General features: G+C 50.7%; 2 protein-coding genes across 3 annotated transcripts in view; one reads left to right on the forward strand and one right to left on the reverse strand.

The window, feature by feature from the left end:
- Window positions 1-4,989: 4,989 nt before the first annotated feature.
- JMJD6 (jumonji domain containing 6, arginine demethylase and lysine hydroxylase) lies at window positions 4,990-20,808 on the reverse strand. Of its 2 annotated transcripts, XM_088065414.1 has the most exons (9): window positions 20,575-20,808; window positions 19,426-19,814; window positions 16,320-16,606; window positions 14,959-15,094; window positions 14,703-14,841; window positions 13,948-14,075; window positions 6,196-6,275; window positions 5,461-5,599; window positions 4,990-5,071 (listed from the first exon to the last, which is right to left on the reverse strand). In XM_088065414.1, exons 1-9 carry the CDS (start codon window positions 20,701-20,703, stop codon window positions 5,005-5,007), a joined length of 1,494 nt encoding a protein of 497 aa, XP_087921540.1. In that variant the 5' UTR covers window positions 20,704-20,808; the 3' UTR covers window positions 4,990-5,004. The 2 variants fall into 2 exon arrangements, with proteins under 2 accessions (XP_087921540.1, XP_005526854.1); XM_005526797.3 differs by lacking the exons at window positions 4,990-5,071; window positions 5,461-5,599; window positions 6,196-6,275 and adding an exon at window positions 6,733-12,320.
- A 431-nt stretch (window positions 20,809-21,239) lies between these two features.
- METTL23 (methyltransferase 23, arginine) overlaps window positions 21,240-22,387 on the forward strand; it is a 2,235-nt gene continuing 1,087 nt past the window's right edge. The window contains exons 1-4 of the mRNA XM_005526799.3: window positions 21,240-21,401; window positions 21,479-21,583; window positions 21,669-21,906; window positions 22,237-22,321. Of these exons, the coding sequence (XP_005526856.2) occupies window positions 21,321-21,401; window positions 21,479-21,583; window positions 21,669-21,906; window positions 22,237-22,321 (509 nt within the window). The 5' untranslated portion in view covers window positions 21,240-21,320. The remainder of the gene's footprint in view (window positions 21,402-21,478; window positions 21,584-21,668; window positions 21,907-22,236; window positions 22,322-22,387) is intronic.

The following is a 22,387-nucleotide window of genomic DNA, read 5'->3' on the forward strand; positions in this document are numbered from 1 at the left end:
GGCCGGCTTTACCCGGCGTCATCCGCCGGCCCTGCCCACCGCCACGGCCCCCCCGGCCCCGGCACCCACCTCCCCCTCCGAGCCGGGGCCAGAGCCAGGCCCCGCTCCCCGCCCGCCGGGGATGCGCTCCCGCATCCACCCGCACCCAGGGGTGGGATTTGGGAGGGGGCGACCGGGAGAGGAAGGCTTGAACTGCGAGCAGCCCGGCTCTGCTTCATGCGAGAGTCCAGCTCGGGACAAGGGGATCTTTCATTAGGCACTGCCTTATACCCACAAAGTCATTCCCAAACTGCTCGCGGTGACTTGCACCGTCAAATCCTAGAATCATCTACACTGGAAAACACTTCTAAGACCATAACCCCTTTCAGTAAAGAAATTGTTCCTAATACCCAATCTAAACCTCCTCTGGCGCAACTTGAGGACGTTTCCTCTTGTCCTGTCACTCGTTAAGGGATCCCATTCGAGCAAAGGAAGTGTCAGTCTCCGGGGTGCTCCCGGTGCAGACACCCGAGCTCGGTGAGCTCGCACACACTGGGGTGTCGGCTGGCCTCCGGACAGTGTTTAATCAGAATTTGCACCTTGTTAGCCCTTGGCTGGGTAGCGGAGGGGCTGGCAGGGCCAGGAAGGCTGTCCTGACTCCCCTGGGTGTGCAGCATCTGGCAGCACATCCATGCCAAGCTCCAGAGCATCACTCCACCTTCCCCGGGAGCTGCAAGGGAACATCAGTGCCAGAAACTGCTGTTACAGCCGCCAGGTGAAGTTGGTGCCGAGAGCAGCTGGGCTGCCACAGCCTCCTCCCGAACGTTTTGCTGCAGGGAGGTCTGAAAAACAGGAGACTCAAAAACCAGGATGTGCCCAAAAGCCATCACAACCTGGCAAGCAGAGTGGCCAAGGAATTGTCAGGTCCCTCCAGACTCTGCCACTGGGGATTTCCTGCCTCTCAAGACTGCTGGGAGGATTAGCCAACCTTTCACAAAGCAGGCTGAAATTAGAAGGTCTAAACTATTCCTGCCAGGGTGAAACCAGCACGGAGCAGGATGCATGTGAGGGGAACAGACTTGGGAATTCACGCCGGAAAGTTTCTTCCAGGGAAAAGGCTCCGGAGATACCACCAGGATCAGAGTTTTTTTATTGACAGATGAAAGGCAAAACTCAAACAAAAATGGAATTAAATCCCCGGGTGGGAGGAAGGAAGTGAAGCCATGATCCTCACTGCGTTTGTCTTTATTGGTAATCCTATCAGGCAGGCAATCGTTAGCGTGTGGATAATTGTATTCTTAGCAACAACCAAGCACGGTACTTATCTCCCCTTCTCCCGCAGAGCTTTGTATTTCCTGGGTCCCGATCTCAGAGCTGCTCTAGAGCTCAACCAGAGATTGGCAGCGTCACAGCACTCTGGTTCAGCAGCTTTTTCCATGTGTATTTGGTCCCTTCTTCCCCCTACTTGCCCTAATCTCAGTAGCCATGAAGGCATCATCCCGAGCCCAGTGCATCACTTGCTTTCAGAGGCTTCCTCTGAGCCCTGGAAATCGCTCATGGCCAGAGACAGAACAGGGTGGGGAAGTCCCAGGGTCTGGGTGCTCACTCCTGTGCTCATGTGGACTGTCAGTTTTAGGCACAAAGAGGAATTCGGGGTGACACTGGGAGAAATTTGCCACTGGGAGCTGCTAATGGGGTGACATGGGGTGTTTTGGTGTTACACACATCTCCAGCTGTCACAGTGCCCTTGATTTCTGCCAACACCCAGGACACCTCCTGCTCTTTCTCCCTGGCAGTATAAATTTTCCATGGCTCTTGATTAGAAGTGTGTTGGAGGGTGTTTGCCCGCTCAGGAATGCAGCAGCATGTGGCTTGCATTAACCCAGCACGGAGACAGAGCACTTCAGCCAGCACCCTCCAGAGCAGGATTTATCACTGCCTTCAAATAAGAGAAGCTAGTCCTGACAGCTTCTCCTGAGGCTGGAATCCCTGACAAGGGAATCGACAGGAGCTTCAGAGGTGCTCAGTAGCAGCAGCTCCTGGCTCTGGACCTGCAGCGATTCCCTCTCAGGTTGCTGTGGCACTCACAGGAGTTGTGAGAGCTGCAGGGCTTGGATGTCTGTGAAGAATAACACTCCTGGTCTTGAGAGAACAGCCAGGAGCAGCAAGGACACATCTGCCAGAAGAGCTTCTCTAACTGAGCCAAGCTCCTGCAGTAAGGAGGTGACAGGAGCAGCAACAGAGCTCAGCTCCCCATGTCCAGACTTGGGGTGAGGGCTCCTACAGGATGTCATCTGATGGGGATGATCCCCCAAGCAGAATTTGGGCCCAGCAGGTCCCATGTGATGCCAACTTGTCCCCTCCATGGCTCTCCAGAGGGAGTAAACTCGGCCTGGTCCCTGCAGAGCTCCTGCTGGGAGGCACAGAGGTATCTCTGGGGTTCCCGTATCAATTTACAAGGCACGATCGATGCCTCCGGCTTCATCCTGCACTCTGCGGGACGGGAGGGGATGGATTCACACACCGGCTCAGCCAGGCAGGCTCCCAGCCAGGGATCTCCGCCCTGGGGCTGCCCGCCAGCTCCAGGGGAGACGAGCTCAGAGTCTGCTGGCAGGGGGGCTGGGGAGGGGTTCCCCTGGGCACGGCGCCCCAGCCCCAATCCCAACCCCAGCCCCAACCCCAACCCCAGCCCCTGCCCCAACCCCAACCCCAACCCCAGCTCCAACCCCAGCCCCAACCCCAACCCCAACCCCAGCCCCTGCCCCAACCCCAACCCCAACCCCAACCCCAGCTCCAGCCCCAGCCCCAACCCCAGCCCCAGCCCCACCCCCAACCCCAACCCCAGCTCCAACCCCAGCCCCAACCCCAACCCCAGCCCCTGCCCCAGTTCCAGCCCCTGCCCCAGTTCCAGCCCCTGCCCCAGCCCCAGCTCCAGCCCCAGCCCCAGCCCCTGCCCCAGTTCCAGCCCCAGTTCCAGCCCCAGCTCCAGCGCAGGCTCGGGCTGAGCCCGCAGCGGGGCAGCAGCAGCAGCTGCAGTGCGCTGCCCTCTCTCGGGAGGAGAACCGCGCTGCAGCGCCCGGGAGAGCGGGGGATGGCTGGGGACAGACCCCGAGAGCTCCGGCAGAGCAGGGTTGAGGCCCCAAGAGCCCGGGACGGGAAGGGGATGGCTGGGAACGGCATCCGAGAGCTGCGGGCTGGCAGGGAATGGTTCCCCAGGAGTCCCGGGACAGGCAGGGAATGGCTGGGAAGAGCTTCCTCAGAGTCCAGTCTGAGCAGGGGATGGCTGGGTCCGGTCCCAGAGCCCCGGGCTGGGTCCGGTCCCCAGAGCCCCGGGCTGGTCCGGTCCCCAGAGCCCCGGGCTGGGTCCGGTCCCCAGAGCCCCGGGCTGGTCCGGTCCCCAGAGCCCCGGGCTGGGTCCGGTCCCAGAGTCCCGGGCTGGTCCGGTCCCCAGAGCCCCGGGCTGGTCCGGTCCCCAGAGCCCCGGGCTGGTCCGGTCCCCAGAGCCCCGGCCCCCACAGAAGCCGCTCTCACACGGCCGCCAGCTCCGTGAGCGGCAGCAGCTGAAGAGCTTTGCCAACAAAGCGGGGGATTCAGGAGAGCCGCTGTGACAACTGCTCCGGGAAGCAGCCCCGGCACGGAAAATGCTGCGCTGCAAATCTGTGGGAAGGACTGAGCCGGGCTGGCTCCTGCTGCCCGAGTCACTGCGGGTGGCAGCGCTCCCGGGATGCAGGAATGGGGTGTGGGACCGTCGGGAGAGCCTTCTACAGGCACAAAAGGGATCTGATCTAACACACCACGCGTTCTCAGTGTCCGGCAGCCCGTGAACTGTACAGGCAGGTGCTGTTCCGAGGTCCTCTGCTTCTCTCCCACCCAAAGCAAGGAGGTCACCGAGCTCCAACACCACCTCTGCATCCCAGCCATAACCCAAGTGTGGCTCCACGAGCCCCTGTGCAGTGAGGTGTGCAGATACATGCTGGTTTCCAAGGGGAAAAGATGGGATTTTATGTTCCTGGATCCTCCCAGAACCCATTTTCCCCTCACATAAAGTTTGAGCACAGACCAGTCTTATAACTGGTCCAAACTCAGATTATTTCTGCAAGCCCCAGTCACGCTCCCAGTCATGGATACCACTTTTTCTTGCCAAGAAAACAGCCCTCTGTCTTGATGCCAGAAATGAGAAGCTATCCCAAGAAACGCCCCTGTACTCACTGTTCTTCAGGCTTGGAGGTCATTCCCTTACCTGTCTGGCTTCTCATTTGCCTTTTGACATCTGGCTGTGTGCTGGCTCAGGGATATTTGTGTTCAATCCACAAATGGCAGAGCTCAGCCCAGGGGTGGGGATGGCTGTACCTTTCTTCCACCAAAAGAAATGATCCAACCCAAGAGCTCTCCTGGAAGTATTTGCTCCTGGACCTTTTCCCTAAGCTCCTGTCACTACCCCCTCTGCTTGTGAGGCCTCTGCTCTCACCCCTACAGCTCAGCTCTTCCAACAATTAATTTTACAATCTAATCCCTGACCCAGGGCAGGCTCTGAGTTGCTGTTGAGGGTCTTCAAAGTCTTAAACCAGTACAACTGGCCTTGCCCTTGACTGATATAAGTAGATATTCCAAAAGCTCCTGGACACTGGCAGCCCCAGCTGCAGTGGAACAGCTGAGAAATGACACAGCCTTGGGTCTAAACAAGCAGTGCTGCAGCAGAAAAGCAATTCAAGAACTCCCCTGCAGCCCAGGGCTGGGACAGGCAGGACAGGGCTGCTGCTCCAGGGCAGGCTGCACGGATTTGTTCCAGTGGCAGCCCAGTTCCAGACCCCTCTGCTGAAGGACAGGACACACACAGTCCCAGACATCACACACAGGTGGGAGCCACTCAGACCAGAAGGGACATGGAATGATTATTTCCCTCTGAACACACTCCCGACCCACACTTCTCCAGAACCAGAGGAGGTGAAGCCCCACAGAGGAGTCTTTATGTGCCTTGAAGGAATAAATGTGCTGCAAACCTGTTCATTCAACCCCAAGCCAGTCTTAACCATGCAGCTGCTCAGTGCCATGCCATGCCTGACACAGCCCTGCTCCAGGACTTGCTTTCTCACTGCCACAAAAGAAAAAGCAGGAGTTATTTGCTTCTGCATCAGACTGGAGGAAAGGAGCAGGAACATTGGCAAAGGTGCAGCACAGGCACCCCAGCAGTAATTAAAGGATCAGTGTCGTCCTCCTTGTTGAAATGAAATTGCAACTGTCACAAAAAGGAAGATAAGGATGATGTGTAGATAAATCAAGAGGAATTAAAAGAAATCAAGTCCTGATTGCAAGGGCCACAGAGGGACTGGAGGAGCTACCAGCAATTCCTGCAAATGAGGAAGAGTGGTGAGGTTATCTTGAAGCACCTAAGTTGCCCCTCCAGATTGAAAAGCAGGAGAGATCAGTTACAAAAGCATTTCTACAGTGGCTCTACACAGTTTTCAGCCACTATTAACTTACATCATTTTCTGGAACTGGGGCTTGTTAAATGCCAGGCGTGCACACACCCGGATCATCCACAAGGAGAGGAGAGGCTCATTTCCTAATTGTGCATTCAGCAGGGGTGGTGAGCTGGGCACAGGGAGAGCTGCTGAAGAAACTGGAAAGGAGAAAAAATAAATGGCTTTATAGGTGACACTAAAGAAGAAGAATGTTTCCAGGAGTGTCTGGGAAGGGGAGGACAGACAGCACCTGTCTGCTGCCACAAAGCCTTTTACTCTTCTAGGTGCTTCTAGGTGCTTCATTTTACAATATATTGCTACAAATATTTCAAAAGCCTCAGAGCTGCTGTCCCACACTCTGTTCCAGCTTATTTACTTAGTTACTGGTTTCAACAATGCTCACTGACAAAACATACAAGTCTTTCCACCTTCCCAGTCCTTGTTCCACCTCACAGCCAGGCTCCTTGAGGCAGCTCTCCCCAAACCCCTCTGCTTGGGGTGCAGCCCTTGCACAAAGCCCCTCTGCACTTATTTAGAATCATGGAATCACAGAATGGCTTGGATTGGAAGTGACCTTAAAGCTCACCTTGTTCTGCCCCTGCCATGATCCCAGGCTGCTCCAAACCCTGTCCAGCCTGGCTTTGAACAGTTCCAGGGATCCAGGGGCAGCCACAGCTTCTCTGGGGTACCTGTGCCAGGACCACACCATCCTCACAGCGAATTTCATCCTAATATCCAAGCTAAACCTACTCACTGTCAGTTTGAGGATATTCCCCTTGTCCTGTCACTCCAGGCCTTTGTAAAATGTTTCTCTCCATCTTTCTTGCAGGTTCCCTGCAGGGAGCAGAAGGCTACAATTAGATCACCCTGGAGGCTTCTCCTCTCCAGGCTGAACAATCCCATTTCTCTCAGCCTTTCCTCATGGGACAAGTGCTCCATCCCTGATTACCAGTGGCCCTCCCAAAGCAGCACACGACACCTGGAAGATGAAATCCCTTCTTGCCAGTGCGAGGTGGCACCAGAAACACAGCACAGAAACCTCTTGTGACAGTCTGGGGAGGCCAGGACAGGGCCAAAGAGCAGGTGGGGCACTCTGGCAACAAACCCAGCAATAAAACTCACCTCCCAAAGCCTGAGCAACCTCAACAGCTTCCAAACCACACCCCAGCACAGATGGGCCAACCCTCAAGCACCCCCAGAGTTGTTCCTGACACATTTTCTCTTTGGGACACGGAGGTGCACACCTGTAAGGTTTTTTCAGATCACAGTATGAAAGAAAGTGACAGGATAATGCAAAATAATTGATTTTATTTAAAATAAAAAGCAAAACCACAATCATCCAAACAAGACAAGTATCCCAGCTCTGCTGGATGGGTGATAAAAGCAGCTAAGGGCTTGGAGCTGACAGTGGGACTGCCACATGAATGGGTGACACTTTCCTTCCCCTCTTTGTGAGGGGGAATGACAAAAACCTCCTGTTACAATGTGCCCACACAGGCATTTCAGACTGGATTCAGCCAACAGTCTCATTTCCCAACCCACAATGGCTGGGGACTCAGGGAGGAGAGTAGAGGTTAACTATGAAAGAGGTTGCTGTCTTGCCTTGGAGCATTTGGAGAGGTTTGATGTAACTGAGAAGACAAACTGGAGCCAGCACACACGAGCTGGAAAGGGGAGGAAGGTCTGCCAGAGGCTCCTCGGTGTCACCTGCTCCCACAGCACTTGTGCAGGGAACAGGTGCTGGGACTGGTGCCTCTTGTTCACATTTGTGGTTCTGATGGAGTGTTGGGTCGTTTCCTCCTGAACTCTCACAGCCTGTGCCTGCTACCAGGCTCTAAAGCACAGCCAGAGCTCCCAAATCCCACCATCTCTCTGGAGCAGGCAAGACTGTGACAATGACAGCCAGCCTGAGCCTCTCTGCCTGTCCCTGGGGAACAGAGCAGCCCCCAAAGCCCAGAGAGGTGAGGCAAAGCTGTGCTGCTGCTCTGGGGCTCAAGGAAATGAGGGGCCCACAGGGTGCTGGAGCAGCTGCATCCAGGGCCTCCAGAGTACAAAAGCTGCAGGGTTGGAACAGGAGACAAGGATGTTCCAAGAAGCATAAGCCTGGAGAAATGAGAGCACAGAGCCCACTCTCCCCAGCCAGCTTCCCACAAGCATGGAGTGAGGCACAAAGGAAGCAGAGTTTTTAACTGTTCCTCACCCAGCCTGAAATGAGGGCCTGGGAAGCACCAGCTCCCCCCATTGCTGCAAGGCCAGTGAAGCTGACTCCCTGATGAGAGAATTGTATGCAGTCCTATTTAAAAACAGATCCTGCTCTAGCAGGACCCCCTGTATAGAGCAGGCTGTGGAACAGCAACAGTTCAACCCTGGTGAAAACAGGAAGTCTTGTTCTGCTACAGTTTTTGTACCACACAGCAATTCTGGAAGGGCCACCACAGAACACCACCTGGCCCAAAGTGTTGAATAACATCCCCCATGTTTTCTGCTACAAAAAGCTCCCACCAGGCTCAGAAGTCTCAGGTTGCTCAGGATGAACTGAACACTTTCTGTGGATGGAGGGATTTCCCTACTGCTCGAAGTGGCTGAGGCAAAAGCCAGAAGTGGAAGAACTGGAGATCCCAGAGTCCTGATTCCCAGGTAGCCTGCACAGACACAGTTTCACAGCAGGAAGTGCCCTGTGGAGCAGTCAGGAGAGGGTTGCTGGTATCATGATGTCTGCAGTCCGTTGTAAACACACTGCTTTTCTGTGAGGGGTGTCACACCAACACAGGCTTCACCTGGAATCGCTTTATTTCACACCATGGAAGAGTTCACAGGCGTGGAACAATGTTCTGCACACTGGATCTTCCCCCTGTGCTTCTAGAGGCAGAGGTGTGGCTTTCCCAGCACAGCAATCAGGCTTTCACATTAGATTTTAAGACTCTGCAAACTGAAGCTCATGTGCCAAATGCAGCTACATCTCAGTGAGGTGCTGCCCAGCCACCAGAGAGGGTAAGGACAGCTCTCCAAGGACTCCCCTCACCGTGACAGAGCTGTCTTGTGAGCCTTTGCCTCCACAAGCCTCACATTCTTCCAAAAGGCAGCAGCTGCAGCCTGCTCTGAGAGCGCACACATAGACTGTGCAGGCTTCCAGGCTGTTCAGCCTTGGCAAGAAGTGACAGGAGTTGGAGAAGTTGGAGTTTTTTTTTAAATAATCTTGTGGAAGAATCTGCAGTGGCTACAGAGCAAATGTGCTTGTTTATTGTTTATCTATCACAGGAAATCTGAGAGTCTAGACAGCTAAAAAAAATGTATCAATAAGCCTTCCCTCTCAATTTCCCCACCACCATACTGCTCTTACACAAACTGGCACAAAGGAGTTAAAAACAGAGACCCTGACAAACATATTTAGGATTCCTTTGTATAAAAGGATATGGCCCAGGAGTGTTTAAATAAGGAAAAGGGTAAAAACAGATCAGAGAATCCAGAAAAGCAACACTCCAGGTTCCACCAAACCCAACACCTTTAAGAAAGTCACAGTTGAGGCTTTAATCTCTCTTCAGTTTGCTCTTTCATCAGTGCCTGGGCATTGCTGTGTGTTTACTGCATGTACAGCACTTCTGCTGTCAAGTTTCCTCTCCCAAAGAAGGGCAGAGGTGAGTTCTGTACCCCATTCCTAGGCTCAGAAGAGCACCCACTGAAGCAGCCCATGGGAAGTTCAGATTTCCTGGCAGCACCTTCAGCCACACAGAGACACCACCAGCACAAGCCCCTGCTAATGTAACAAACCAGCAGCTCCAAAAGGTGCCTTGGGGACGAGAGCTTTACGTGGCATAATACAAATGCATCTACACAGACTTAAGCAACACACTGCATATTTAAAAAGCATAAAACAACGTGTCCCCTCCTCAGTCCTTTAAAATTGGCACTGCAACTTTCAGAAAGGTCTGAATGCATAACCTCAAAGAAAAGCCATTAGGGATGTGAACTGCACTGAGCAAGCCCACAGCCCCAGAACTGTTTGGTGTTTCAAGCCCAGCAAATGTGATTCTGCCAGTCAGACTTTGTCAGCAGTTGCCTTGTGCTGAACATCACACCTGCACTGGAAAGGCTGGGATTACTGGCAAATGCTGACTTTTTCCTGTCACAGTTTTTGCTGTGCAAGAAACTCCAGGATTCTCCTGCTCCATCGAGCTTCCCATCACAGGGTGCTAGTGCAGCTTTGTTGCCTGTCACCGTAACAGAGTGGCAGTAGATGGACTGTTGCTGCTTCAGGTGTTGCACCTCAGGTGTGTGCATGGAGCACACAGATTCAGACCACAAAAGGTGCTTCATGTTGGTGGTCACCTCTGCTGAAGTTGTTTCAGTGCTTGGGGCATTCACACCACCTTCCCTTCCCTGGATGGACAGGGATCTTGGAAACAAGACAAAAAAGGAAGGTGTTTGCCCAGTGGAAGCAAGGTCAGGTGACATGGGAAGAATACAGAAATGCTGCTGCCACTGTAGGGAGAAAATTCACATGGCCAAAGCTCAACTTGAGACAAGACTGACCAGAACCATGGGGGAAATAAAAAAGTTTTTTCAAATATATTAATGGCAAAAGGCGAATTAGAAATAACACTGGCCCATTCCAGGATGAGGATGGTCACCTCACAAACAGGGACCTGGCAGAGGTGTTTAATGTTTCTTTGCCTCTGTCTTCAGCACAAATGATGGACCAAGGGGGTCTCAGGGCCCTGAGCTGGAGGACTGTGACTATGAGAATGTTCAACTCCCAGTTGACCCCAAAGCAGCAGGATCTGTTGCTCCAGATGGATGCCTGCAAATCCATGGGACCTCATGGGATTAATCTGAGAATCCTCAAGACGCTGCTGATGTCATTGCAACACCTCTCAATGATTTTTGAGCAGTCTTGGGAATCTGGAGGGGTTCCAGCTGACTGGAAGCTGGCAAATATCCCAGTTTTCAAGAACAAGGAGGACCCTGGAAACCACAGGCCTGTAAGTCTCACTTCAGTGCCTGGCCAAATCATGGAGGAGATGATTCTGGGAAATACTGAAAAACATGTGGAGGACAATGCAGGCATCAGTCACAGCCAGCACAGCTTCATGAAGGGAAAGTCCTGCTTGTTGAATCTGATCTCCTTCTGTGACAGGGTGACCCACCTGGTTGATCTAGGAAAGCCAGTAGATGTCACCTTTTGGACTTCAGCAAAGCTTTGGGTATTGTCTCTCCCAGTGACCTTCTGGACAAACTGTCCAGCCCACAGCTGGCTAACCATGTTACATGATGGCAACTGGCTCACAGGTTGGACACAAAGGGTGACAGTGACTGGGGTGACACCAGGCTGGCACTGGCCACTAGCAGGGTTCTGCAGGGCTCCATCCTCATCCCTGTGCTCTTCAACATCCCCATTAATGACTCGGACGCAGGACTGGAAGGAATATTAAGTTTGCCAACAACACTAAATTGGGAGGAGCTGTCAACTCCCTTGAGGGTAGAGAGGCTCCAGCAAATGAGAGAGATGGGCAATCACCAACCGTGTGGAGTTTAACAAGAGCTGGATTCTGCACTGGGGTCCAAGCACTCCTGGTTGTGTGGACAGACTGGGGAACAAGAGGCTGGAGAGCAGAGCTGTGGAAAGGGACCTGGGAGTCCTGGTGGGTGGCAAGCTGGATCTCAGCTGTGCCCTGGAGCCCAGAGGGCAAACAGTGTCCTGGGGCATCAGGCCCAGCATCTGTCCTGCTCTGCTCTGGGGCAGCCTCACCTTCAGTGCTGGGGGCAGTTTTGGGAACCACAGCATCTAACAGACATTAAGCCATTGGAGAGAGTCCAAAGGAGGCCATGAGGATGGTGAAGGCTCTGGAGGGGAAGCTGTATGAGGAGTGCCTGAGGTCACTTGGTCTGTTCAGTCTGGAGGAGACTGAGGTCAGACCCCATTTGGCTCTTCAGCATCCTCATGAGGGACAGCAGAGGGGCAGGTACCAATCTCTTCACTCTTGTGACCAGTGACAGGGCTCAAGGAAGTGGCTGGAGCTGAGTGAGGGCAGGTTTAGATACCATGGAAACGTTTTTCACCCAGAAGGTGGTTGGGCACTGGAACAGGCTTCCCAGGGCAATGGTCCCAGCACTGTGCCTGTCTGAGTTCATGAAGTGTTTGAACAATGCTCTTGGGCAAAAGGTGGGGCTCTTGGTTTCTGTGCAGGTCAGGAGTTGAACTCGATGATCCTGACGGGCTCTTTCCAAGTGCCCGTATTTCCAGGATTTTATGAGACACACGCTTGGAAGTGCCAGCCCTGACAGCAATGTTCTCCTGCAGCAGGGTAAGATCCAAGGACTCATTTTCCACAGCTCAGTTCTTGCAGAAGTTAATTTCTTCCTTGTTCTTCCTGAAATTCTGGTGTGAGATCCACCCGACGTTCCAATAGGCCAAAAGGGCTGGTGTTCCTTTCCTCAAGTGTACAGGACAACATGTAAACATATGACAGTGTCAAAGCAAGGCAGGTTTTTACATTTACCTGCTGGTTTTAAAAGGAGTTCTTTAAAAACTGACCATTGTCTTCCTTGCCAGTTCCATGACCCATTAAATACTCAGCATGTCCTTACCCACAGCTGGGTTGTAGTGCACTCACCAGGGGCGCAGAGGGGACAAAGCATTGCACAAAGGACGCAGTCGGGGCATTGCCCTACAGGTTATTCAGGAGCCAACCTTGGACAGCACGTAACGAAGATGTCTGGATCGAGGAAGGGTGACAAAAACTTAAGGAGTGTGAGAAATAGAAGCAGGAGGGGGTAGAACAGAGCTGGCTGGCTGCTAACGGAGCTTCGATCGGCAGCTGCCTCTGGGCAGGTGGTGTTATCCCTCAGGGGTAGCTGCGGCCTCCACAAGATTCCCTAATCCTGTCAAAAAAAGGTACAACTGCCTTTGAGCATTCCCCTTGTATCAGGGCACAAGATCCCAGCATGCAGACTAATCTCAGGTTTATTCTTCCTCCAGCATTGTATAAGCAGGGTTAAGATTTCATGTTTGGAAGCATTTCTAGCAATTAAGCCATCACACAGCTGCAACAGAACGCCCACCCACCCTCACAGAGCGGAGCCATCAACATACAGGAGGAAGAACAGTGAAGTCCAGAAAGTAGATGTTATAGGCAAGGTGCTAATATTTAATATTTAAAGTATTCATTGCAAAATTTGAATGGCAAATAATTTTAAAATGCCCAGGTTTTTCAGGAGAACAGATCTGCACTGTGATCTGCATTTTTACAGCTTTCTTTTTAAACCAGGGTCTGAATTAAGGTTTGTTCTTTCCTGCTGCTCATTCCCTGCCTGAAGTCACACTGGCTGCCAAAATGGGATTTGACAATGTCATAACAAGCAAATTGGGGAAACCTCCAGGGCAAAATAAGCAGTCAGTACAGTTCTTCCCAACCTTTAATGATGCTCTGTACTTGTAATTCAATTGTTTTCAGTTATGAGCAACTGCTGGAAACAAGAGAGCAACCTACAGGAACACACAGGTCTTCAGGCAGTCCCCACACTGGGAAGTCAGGCTGGAATCATGCTGGAATGTGGACTTCCACAGGTAAATTACTGCTGCACACCTTCTTCAGCAAGCCACACACTAAGCCACCACAGCACTTGCATCCATGCCAAACCTGGAGCATCCAAGAGCTCAAGAGCTGGCCAGCACTCTAATGCAGGCAGGCAGCCAACCCAGCAGCACTGGTTAACCAAGCTGCAAGGAATTTGCTGAAGAATTTTGGCAAGCCTCTGCTATATGAGCAAAATGCTTCATTTAGCAAAGAATGTTTAAGTTCTTCCCTGCAGTATACTCCCAGCTTCCCAGTGTTCCACTGTTTTTAACCTGGCCTGCCCAGAGAGCTGCTTTCCTCAGCAACTTTACCCTAAGCATATCCATCCTTGATCTTGCAATATTAATGTTACCTCCTTACACATTGAAACTTGCTCAATATTTATGTATTTATTTAAAATGTAAACACAGACATTTGGAATTTAGTAAGAATTTTGCCTTTAACAGATAAAGCAGTGGAACAAATTTAAATAGTCCAGGCAGCAGTAAGAGAAACCATATCACTACTTGAAGGTTTTCTGTTTGAACAAGACATGGAAACCTGAGTGCTGCCTGATCATTCTTCATTTTTAATTGTTCACTATTCATTTGTGCTCTCTGAAGAGCAGTTAAAACATCCCACCTCTCCCATTAAACAAAGTTAAAATCAAATCTTTTCATCTATTAAAAGAGACAACTAGGAAAAGTAAGATGACTGTTTATTAAATAAAACTCCTGATTTTTTTTTAAAAACATCAGTAATCTTAAATTTTCTGTTTGGAACAATTAAAATAATTAATGGAGGGAAGATCCCACTGTTCAACTGCTTTATGTCCTGTAAGGAATCTCTTGCTCTCCATCCCTGTCTCCTGAGGAATCCCCTATCTGAAGTGTGCCAGTTTTCCCTTGTACTGTCCTGTGCTTGTTTAAAACCAGCAGCTGCCCCGGGGTCACCTGGAGGAGCTGCGCTCTTTGCTCACGCAGTCGTCCTGGGAAGTTGTGTCCCCGTTTCCCATCATTCCACACGTCCTCCGCTTTTTCCTGCGGTGCATCATCCCCTCTGTCTCGGAGCCAGAGTCACACTGAAGGATGGAAAGATGAAATCACAATTCAGAGGAACCTCATGAGCTGCCTGTGCTGTGCAATTCAGCTCAAGAGCTACTCATCAACCCTGAGCGCAAAGAACGTGCTGTTTTAGGCATGTCAAGGAAACTTTAAATTAAGCATTTAAAAATCAGGAACAGAAACCTTCTTGGATTTCATCACTGGTTAAAGTTGACTTGAGGCAAGAAAATGAATGTATTCCTTTTGGTCCCTAGAAGGACCTCATCTTCCAAGACGCTGGCTGCTGATGGATTTAGGTGTTGAGAAGAGTCCAGGGTCATAATTGACCTGTTTTAGATTTTTTCCCTCTCCCAAATTTTAGAACATTCATTTTGCAGCCATTTTCCACAAGCTAAATGAGTGACAGATTTATATATAATACAGACATGGATCAAACAGAATGAATCCATTTAGCAGTGCAAAGAGAGGCTTCAGCAAACAGAACCTGCTAAGATCATAGGCTCCTCCACCACATAGATTGGTTTAGGTGCTTTATATTAATTTATTCCATATGGCATGAATATAAGGATGAAGGCACCCAATCAGGTATGGATAAACAATGTAAGTGTAGAACATGGACCACCTATTGCAATAAAAAGCATTACCTCTGAATCAGAGTCTGAGGAGCTGGAACTTGATGAACTGGAAGAATCACTAGAACTGTCAGAAGCAATACCAGTAGATTCCTGCAGGTCAACTGAATCAGCCAAGGCTGCCAGTTCAGGATGTTCCTGCTTTAGGATCCTAAATACAGTTGAAATTTCAGGGTTAGCCTTCGAATTGTAACACTGCACATTAATGAATATTTTGAGGTTTTGTTTTCAATGGAGAATATACAAAGAAAGCCACTAAATCTCTTACCTGTACCATTTCCGTGACAGTTTAGGTCTCCCTCTTACTGTCTTGTGCCACACTACTGGGAAGTTGGTACAGCTGGCAAAGTTTTGAGTGATGGCAATAGTTGTGTCAAGATTGAGGACTACGTGCCACCAGCCACCTAAAACACAACACCAGTGACCATTGGTGGCTGCATGGCAGACAGCAAGCTCAAGAACTGCCAAGAACACCTTTCCCACAGCGCAGGTAGAACTGGACCTTATCTCTAAAACCCAGGTGAGTTTTCCAACACACCATCTTTCATCTCTTATTTCAGCTTTCATCCCAGTGCCTGACAGGCTCTTGTTACAGAAGGCAGCTCCATGCTCTGACCAAATTACCCAGCTCACACACAGGACTGAAGATGTGACCTGACAGCACCACGCTGGCTGCTGACGGTTTATTTAACAGCAACAGCCATTGTGAGCCAGACTGCACAGAGCCCTTGCTGTTCAGCTGGAGAGCACTTTCCACGCTGATTTTGCAAGGTTCTTATGACTACAGTCTAACCTTTCATTTAAAAATAGATGCAAAATTGTTTCTCCACGCAGGATAAAAGTAGTGGAGTTCTTAAAACCCACTTAGAGCCTCAGAAAAGACTGAGGAACAGTTTAATGAAACCTGACAGCTACAAACTCTTAACAGAAGGTACACTCAGGAGTCACTAATAAGTGCCAAGACAATCACAAGGCACCCTTCACACACCAAGTCAGCTGCATGTTAGAGACAAGCAGTGTGGACAGAAACTCTGGGCTGTGCTGCACATAAATGATGCAAGACTCAGAGGTTAGAATCTGGTACTGAACTCACCTCACCCCTCACTTACAATGGGCACACAGTGTGCAAGCACTCAGAGGGACAGGCATCTTTAGCAGAGCTTTATTTAGCTTTTGATTTCAAATGCAAGATGAAGCATAACCACAGAGAAGTGGGTGGAAGTTGTCAGTGCCTTCAAGTAGTTCTTTTCCCACAGCTAAGAAAAATTCATATGCAAAATTCAGCCATGAATTTGCTCCAGCATGTATAAACTCAAACATTTTTGTCTAGGAGTTACCGGGGCTCAAACACCTCTATTATTTTATGTCCTGACAGCTTTATATTACTGCAATTTAGTTCAGATTACACTTCTGTGATGCTGCAATTTAAATCCCACTTGTTTTGCCATCTGTATCACAGACAATCCTATGCCATAGGTCATACACATTTTGTGACATTCAGTAACTGAATAGTCTCAAAATGAGCCATATAAGAAAGCTGAAATGTTCTCTTCATCTCTATTACACAGGAATGTTACAAACATGCTTTTTTTTCTCTCAGATTTCCTTCCTGGAGAGATTTGCACATACCTGGCACAAAGACTGTCTCTCCTGGTTTCTGTAAGACTTCCAGGGGTTTGAACTCAGGGGGCCAGGTGGGAAGCTGTGTCCGAGGATAGATGACATTGAACCAGGTGATGGCCTCATCCTGCTGGTTCCCTCCCTCTTCTCGTGTCACTTTGATCAGCTCTCTGGGAGTGCTGGTTGGGAACAGGCACCAACGCTTATGCCCCTGGACTAAGGCATTCCACGCACTAGTTCCCAAGGGATCAATGTGAATTCCTGTTCCAGATCGAGGTGGGCCCATCACAAACCATCTGCATGGGGAGGGGAAGAAAAGTGCTTTAGTCATAGAGCAGGCAGGCTTCTTCATGTCAGAGAATTGCAGCAGTTCATTGCACATTCAGTTAGAAATTAAACTACAGTTCCTTCCTTTACGTTCTTGACTTTGTTAAGTTCACACTGCAGCAAAGGGGTATTGCAGGAGTTTAACCTAAAAACCAGTATGAACTAGGACAGGAATAAGCAGGATAAGCAAATGAAAATGACTTCTTATATGTCATAACTCTATTTTGTTTTAAACAATTCTTCAATAAAATGGTGATTTCAAAGTTTATGAGCGTGATTAAGTCCCAACAGCCTGTTCCTAGGCAGGGGGATTCTCCTATGGTTTTCTAAAATTTGCTGCTCAAACAGATCAGAACTGCAGAACAATGAGGAACAAAAGGCAACAAGGAACAGAGTAAGTTACGCAACCCCTGCGCCTTCTGTTCAGTCACAAGAGGCTTTTCATTCCAACACTTAACTACATGGAGCTTATTCTCCAGTGACCATTCAGGATTTGAGGTTTATACTCCCACTACCCATTTACAAGGTTTATTTCTCCCAGTGGAGAACTTTATCTACTGTACATGTTTAACTGCAGCAGCACCCTCAACTGCTCATTTTCCCTGGAACAGAGCAGTAGGACCAACCACACCAGAAAAAGCAGTGTGAGGTGACTTCATACCAGGCATCAAGAGAAAAAAATTACAGTAATTGTTTAACTGGCAGCAGAGAATGCAGAAGATAAATCACCAACACAATCCCTCCATGGTGTTGTGACAGGCAGGTGATGCCCAGCAGGAGGAATGCAAAAGTTCAGAAAATACAGCAAGTTCTCCATCTACCCTTTCCAGTGCAGGTGTATATCAAGCTAATTTTGAAGGATCATTTGCCACCATCAATTGTAGGCCAGTAAAGTTTGATTATCAAGCTGCTTTCTTCCTGCTTCACAAAGGAACTGTAAATAAGCAGGTGTTTTTCATTTCTAGTGCAAATTCACTCTTTAGATTCATATTAACCTTAGGAAGCTGATTCAACTCCAGGTAGAACCGTCAAGGCTTTCATTAAGAAATCAGAAGAAATTATACACATGAAGGTTTGTCTGGCACAGATAGATGCACTTTCAATACCTTTTTTCTGACAATAACCTCAATCTACACACAGAGAGGTTATAAAACCCTTTTTTAGCAACACTGTCATTTACCAGCACCTTCTTCCAAATATTTAACTTACAATGAACAAAACAGAGTTTGCCCCAAGACACCAAATTTACCATTAAGAACTTCACAACTCCTAAATTCAGTCTGAAAGCAAACCCCAGCCCCCTTCCCCAAATTAAAATAGCTGCTTTAGTAAATGGCTCCCAAAAATTACTGTCTTTATTTTAAAGAGGAACAATGCCAATAAAAATGTCTTAAACAGCACCAATTCTTCCTTTGAGGTCTACACACTGTCACACACCTCTCAATCCAGAGATCAGCCTGTACAGGTTGTATCCTTCTCATACGATTAGTACCACTTCCTGTCAGATTTTCAATTATGCTCTAAAAGTACTGCACACTCATTTCTGTACCTAGATGAACCCTCTAACTCCAGGAGACATTACAGTGCTCTCATGTATCACTCAGCTCTCAAAAAACCTCAACAGCCTGAAAAACACCCACATTTTCCAGAACAAAATACATGAACTTGGATACCAAGATCACGAGCAAGGAGCTCAGCATGTGCCTGTAGGTGGGGAGGGTGTGGGGGACACAGACAGCAAAATAAATGAGTAACAACCAGATTCTCTCATTTACCTCTAACTTGGGTAAATGATCTCTAGCTCATTAAGTGTATTCAGTTTCTACTACACCTGGTGTGGTTTTGTGTTCAACCACAGTGTTGTATGTTCTTAGAAGAGAATTATGAAAATCACTGTAAAAACACCTCCTTCAGTGATCTAAAATGGAATCAGGTTCTTGCCTCACTCCTGCAAAAGCACATCTGGACTACAGACACACGAGAGAGTGCAGAGAAAAATGTCATTACAGATGAATGCTTGCTCAGTTTTATTTAAATAAACCACATCACAGCTTCACATCACTCAAAGGGCAACAGGTATTGTCTGACAATTATAATGTCACTGTAAAGACTTTAATTACTTGGGAGGGTTCAACTTAAGCTCTTACTGCTATAAAGTGTCATAGTAACATAGATAAAAATGGCTTTTTTATCTAGAAGCCCAAATACAAGGTTGCTGCATTTGAATTTATGAATGAAATGTCATTTCACCCTCTTCCAAGCTGAAGCAAAAATAAAGAGTTGAAAAGCATAAATAGATGTGAAATATTGTTCTCTCTCAGAACCGTCTGAAAGGGAGATAAGAACTAGTGCCCACATTAGATCCTAATCTAGCTTAAGATCTTTACCTTAAAAGAAGTGACTCATAATTAAACAAAATTCCACATTGTACATAAGCTACTGGTGCAAAACCCAGAAGCTGCTCCTGAGGTATTTAAAATCTGAACACCAGAAGGCACACACAGCAAGAAACTGATCTTTATAGCTCTCAGTAGCTATGTAATTTTTGAAAAATCAAATAAGTGATGTAAACTGACTTAATAGAATGAAAAACAACCCAAACAGTCCTACACCACAAACCTGTAGTAACACTGGTAGGAGAAGGAGAAATTATAACTCTGCCCTTCTCTCCTGCAGGATGTACACTCATTTCAGAGATGATACCCCCTTTTTATCTAAGACAATCATAGGTATTTAGGAACAACCAATGAGCTGGAAAATACCCAGTTTTGTCTTGCTGTCACTCTACCTGTAGGGTGGCCTTCGTTTCTCCCCTGCATACTGAAAGAGATCATCAGTGAAGAATTTGGGGACCTTGTAGTCCTCCAGGAGTTTCCTTCGCTTGGGATGCTCTCCATAGCTGCTGTCAAAGATGTAGAGGGGGCTGTCATCACGCGTGGTTTCCATGTACTCTATGTAATATTTCATCTTCATCTTCACGGAGTAACCGTCATTGTCCTCCCCACATTTGAACTTCTGGTTCCTGTACTTGCGTTTCAGCCGCTCCAGCGTCCACTTCTCCTGGGCAGACCAGCCCACCTGAGCGTTCAGCAACACCACGGGCTTGTAAGGCTTTTCATAACGCTCAACAAACTCCTCCACTGTTAAATGGAGTGCATCTGCCCTCTCCACGTTATCCTGTGAAACCAAGGAGGAAAGCAGGACAGATATTAGGACAGACTGATGTCCTAGGGCTACGCTTACCTGTGGAGGGGGGAGCTTCACACATATCCTTTGCTCTGCACACCACGAGGGTATGGAGCTGCCTCTGTGTTATTTTAAGCTCCCCGAGGCTGCAGCCCCATTTCTTCTGGCCCGCTCCCTGTACACATCAGTGACACGCGTCGCCTGAAGCCTTTGGCACTGCTCCGCACCTAGGCAGCTCCCCGGGCGGACAGGTCACCCTGCCCTTTCGGCTGACACATCCCCTCCTACATTTCACTCTCTCGGGACACAGGGAAGCGCTCCTGGGAATTATGCGGGTGCCCGTTCTATCCCGGCGGGCCCTGACCTTCCCACACGCCTCGCCACGTGGAGGGAAGAAAGTCCTCTCCTTCACCAAACCTCTCCCCGCCAGCTCGGAGGCAATCCCAGCCTCAGGAAAGGGCCCCTTCCAGCTTCCCATCAGACATCCCGCAGCTCCTCCTTCACCTCAGGCAATCCCAATCCCCTCAGTGTTCCCCTCCATCCCGGTCCCCTCAGGGCTCCCCAACCCCCAGTCGTGTCCCCACCCCACTGCCCTCAGCCCCCCCCACACTCCCCTCAGGTCTCTTCCCCGTTCCCCGCAGGACTCGCTCAGTCGCGCCCCTCTCCATTCCCAATTTCCCCCCCTCTCCATTCCCCATTCCCACCCTTTCAATCATCCCTCATCCCCCTCTTTCCCCTCCGCCCGACGCACCTTGCAGGCGGTGGGGCTGAGGGGGAAGGTCTCGCAGTAATTGTGACGGGTCCAGTCCAGCGAGTCCTTCAGCTCAGGCCGGGCGCTGCGCTTCGCCTCACGGATCCTCTTCTTGCTCTTGTGATTCATGGCAGCGGCGCTGGGGGCCGTCACCGCCCGCCGCCCTCGGCCCGATCCAGATCCCGGCCCCGCTCCGGCCGCACCTTCCAGAAATTTCACCCCGTGCCGCCGCGGTCGCCGCGGCCCCGCCCCCGCCGCGCCCCCATTGGCCCGCTGCGCCCCGGCTTCCGCCACGCCTCGGCGCTGATTGGCCGAGGCTGGGGAAGCGGCGCCCCCGCGCCGCCATGTTGAGGAAGGGCAGCACGGAGGCAGCGCGGGCGCCGGGCGCCCTTGGCCGCGCAGTCCCGCGGCCGCCCCGGGAACCCACCGCCGCCGCTGCCCTTCCCGCAGCGGGCCCGCGCTGCGTGCTTGCTGCTCCCCTGACAGAGGCGGGCCGACCGCGTGTCACCCGGTTTTCTCCCTTCTCCGGGAAGCGACCTGCAGAGGCGCCCGCCCCGCCCCGCCGGGGCAGCGGCGCGGGCGGGAGCGGCCCGGTTTGACCGCGACCCCCGGGGGAGGCCGCGGCTGGGCGAGCAGCTCATCGCCATCAGCGCCCGCGGCGGCAGTCCGCGTGACGTCACGCCGGGAGGAGGCGCCGGTTGGCCGGCGTGGCCTGGCGCCAATACGTGTCCGCCCGCGATTGGCCCATGGCGGAGCCGCGGCGGCAGCGCGCGCGGCGGTACCGTTTCGAGGAGGGTCCGGAGGCGCTGGTCGTGCGCGTGCCCGAGGTACCGGGGGCAGCCGGGCCACGGGGAACAGCGAGATCCCGGGACCCCGGCAAAGCGCCTCGCCTCATGTCTTGCAGGTTCTGGACTCGCAGTACGGCATGTACGTGTGGCCCTGCGCCGTGGTCCTGGCCCAATACCTGTGGGCGCACAGGCGGAGCCTGCCCGGCAAACGAGTGCTGGAGGTACCGCCCGCTCCCCGCCCGATACCTCTCGTGGCCCGCGGGTAAAGCTCCGCCCGCGGTCTCCATGAACACGCTGTGGTTTCAGATCGGTGCCGGTGTGAGTCTCCCCGGCGTGGTGGCCGCCAGGTGCGGCGCCCAGGTGATCCTGTCGGACAGCGAGGAGCTGCCCCACTGCCTGCAGCGGTGCCGCAGCAGCTGCCTCATGAACCGCCTGCCCCACGTACCCGTCCTCGGCCTCACCTGGGGCCGCGTGTCATCTGAGCTGCTCTCTCTTGCTCCCGTAGACATTATCTTAGGCTCAGATGTCTTTTTTGACCCCAAAGGTACGTTAGTGCTCGTAGCTATCTTTGAGTTCATGTCCAAGTAGTGCTGGGAACAGTGTCAATAGAGCAGGTGCTACTGACAGCATTGCGCTACTGACCTTGTTACTCTGGGGTAATTCCAGTTTAGAGCTGTCATAAATAAAGCTGAGGGTGTGGAAAAAGAAAATGGAGTAAAGAACTAAGGCCCTTCATGCCACGCTTGGGTCTCTCCTACAGATACACTGTGCTTGCACTGATTTGTAATTGCCATTTCCTAGAACCAGGCAGATTTACCGCACACCTGGAATCCAAAGACTAACCCAGACTGCTTTATCTCCCCAAACTACACAGACTTTGAAGATATTTTAACTACAATTTACTTCTTGCTGGAGAAGAACCCACACGCTCAATTCTGGACAACTTACCAAGTCCGAAGGTAAATTTTTACATATTTAAAACTCAAATCTTAACTATCAACAGATCTAACTCAAAAAAGTTAAGG

Source organism: Pseudopodoces humilis, chromosome 21 (genome assembly GCF_049639895.1).
Source record: "Pseudopodoces humilis isolate 2021_Gansu_Grassland_sample_001 chromosome 21, ASM4963989v1, whole genome shotgun sequence".
Lineage (NCBI taxonomy): Eukaryota > Metazoa > Chordata > Aves > Passeriformes > Paridae > Pseudopodoces > Pseudopodoces humilis.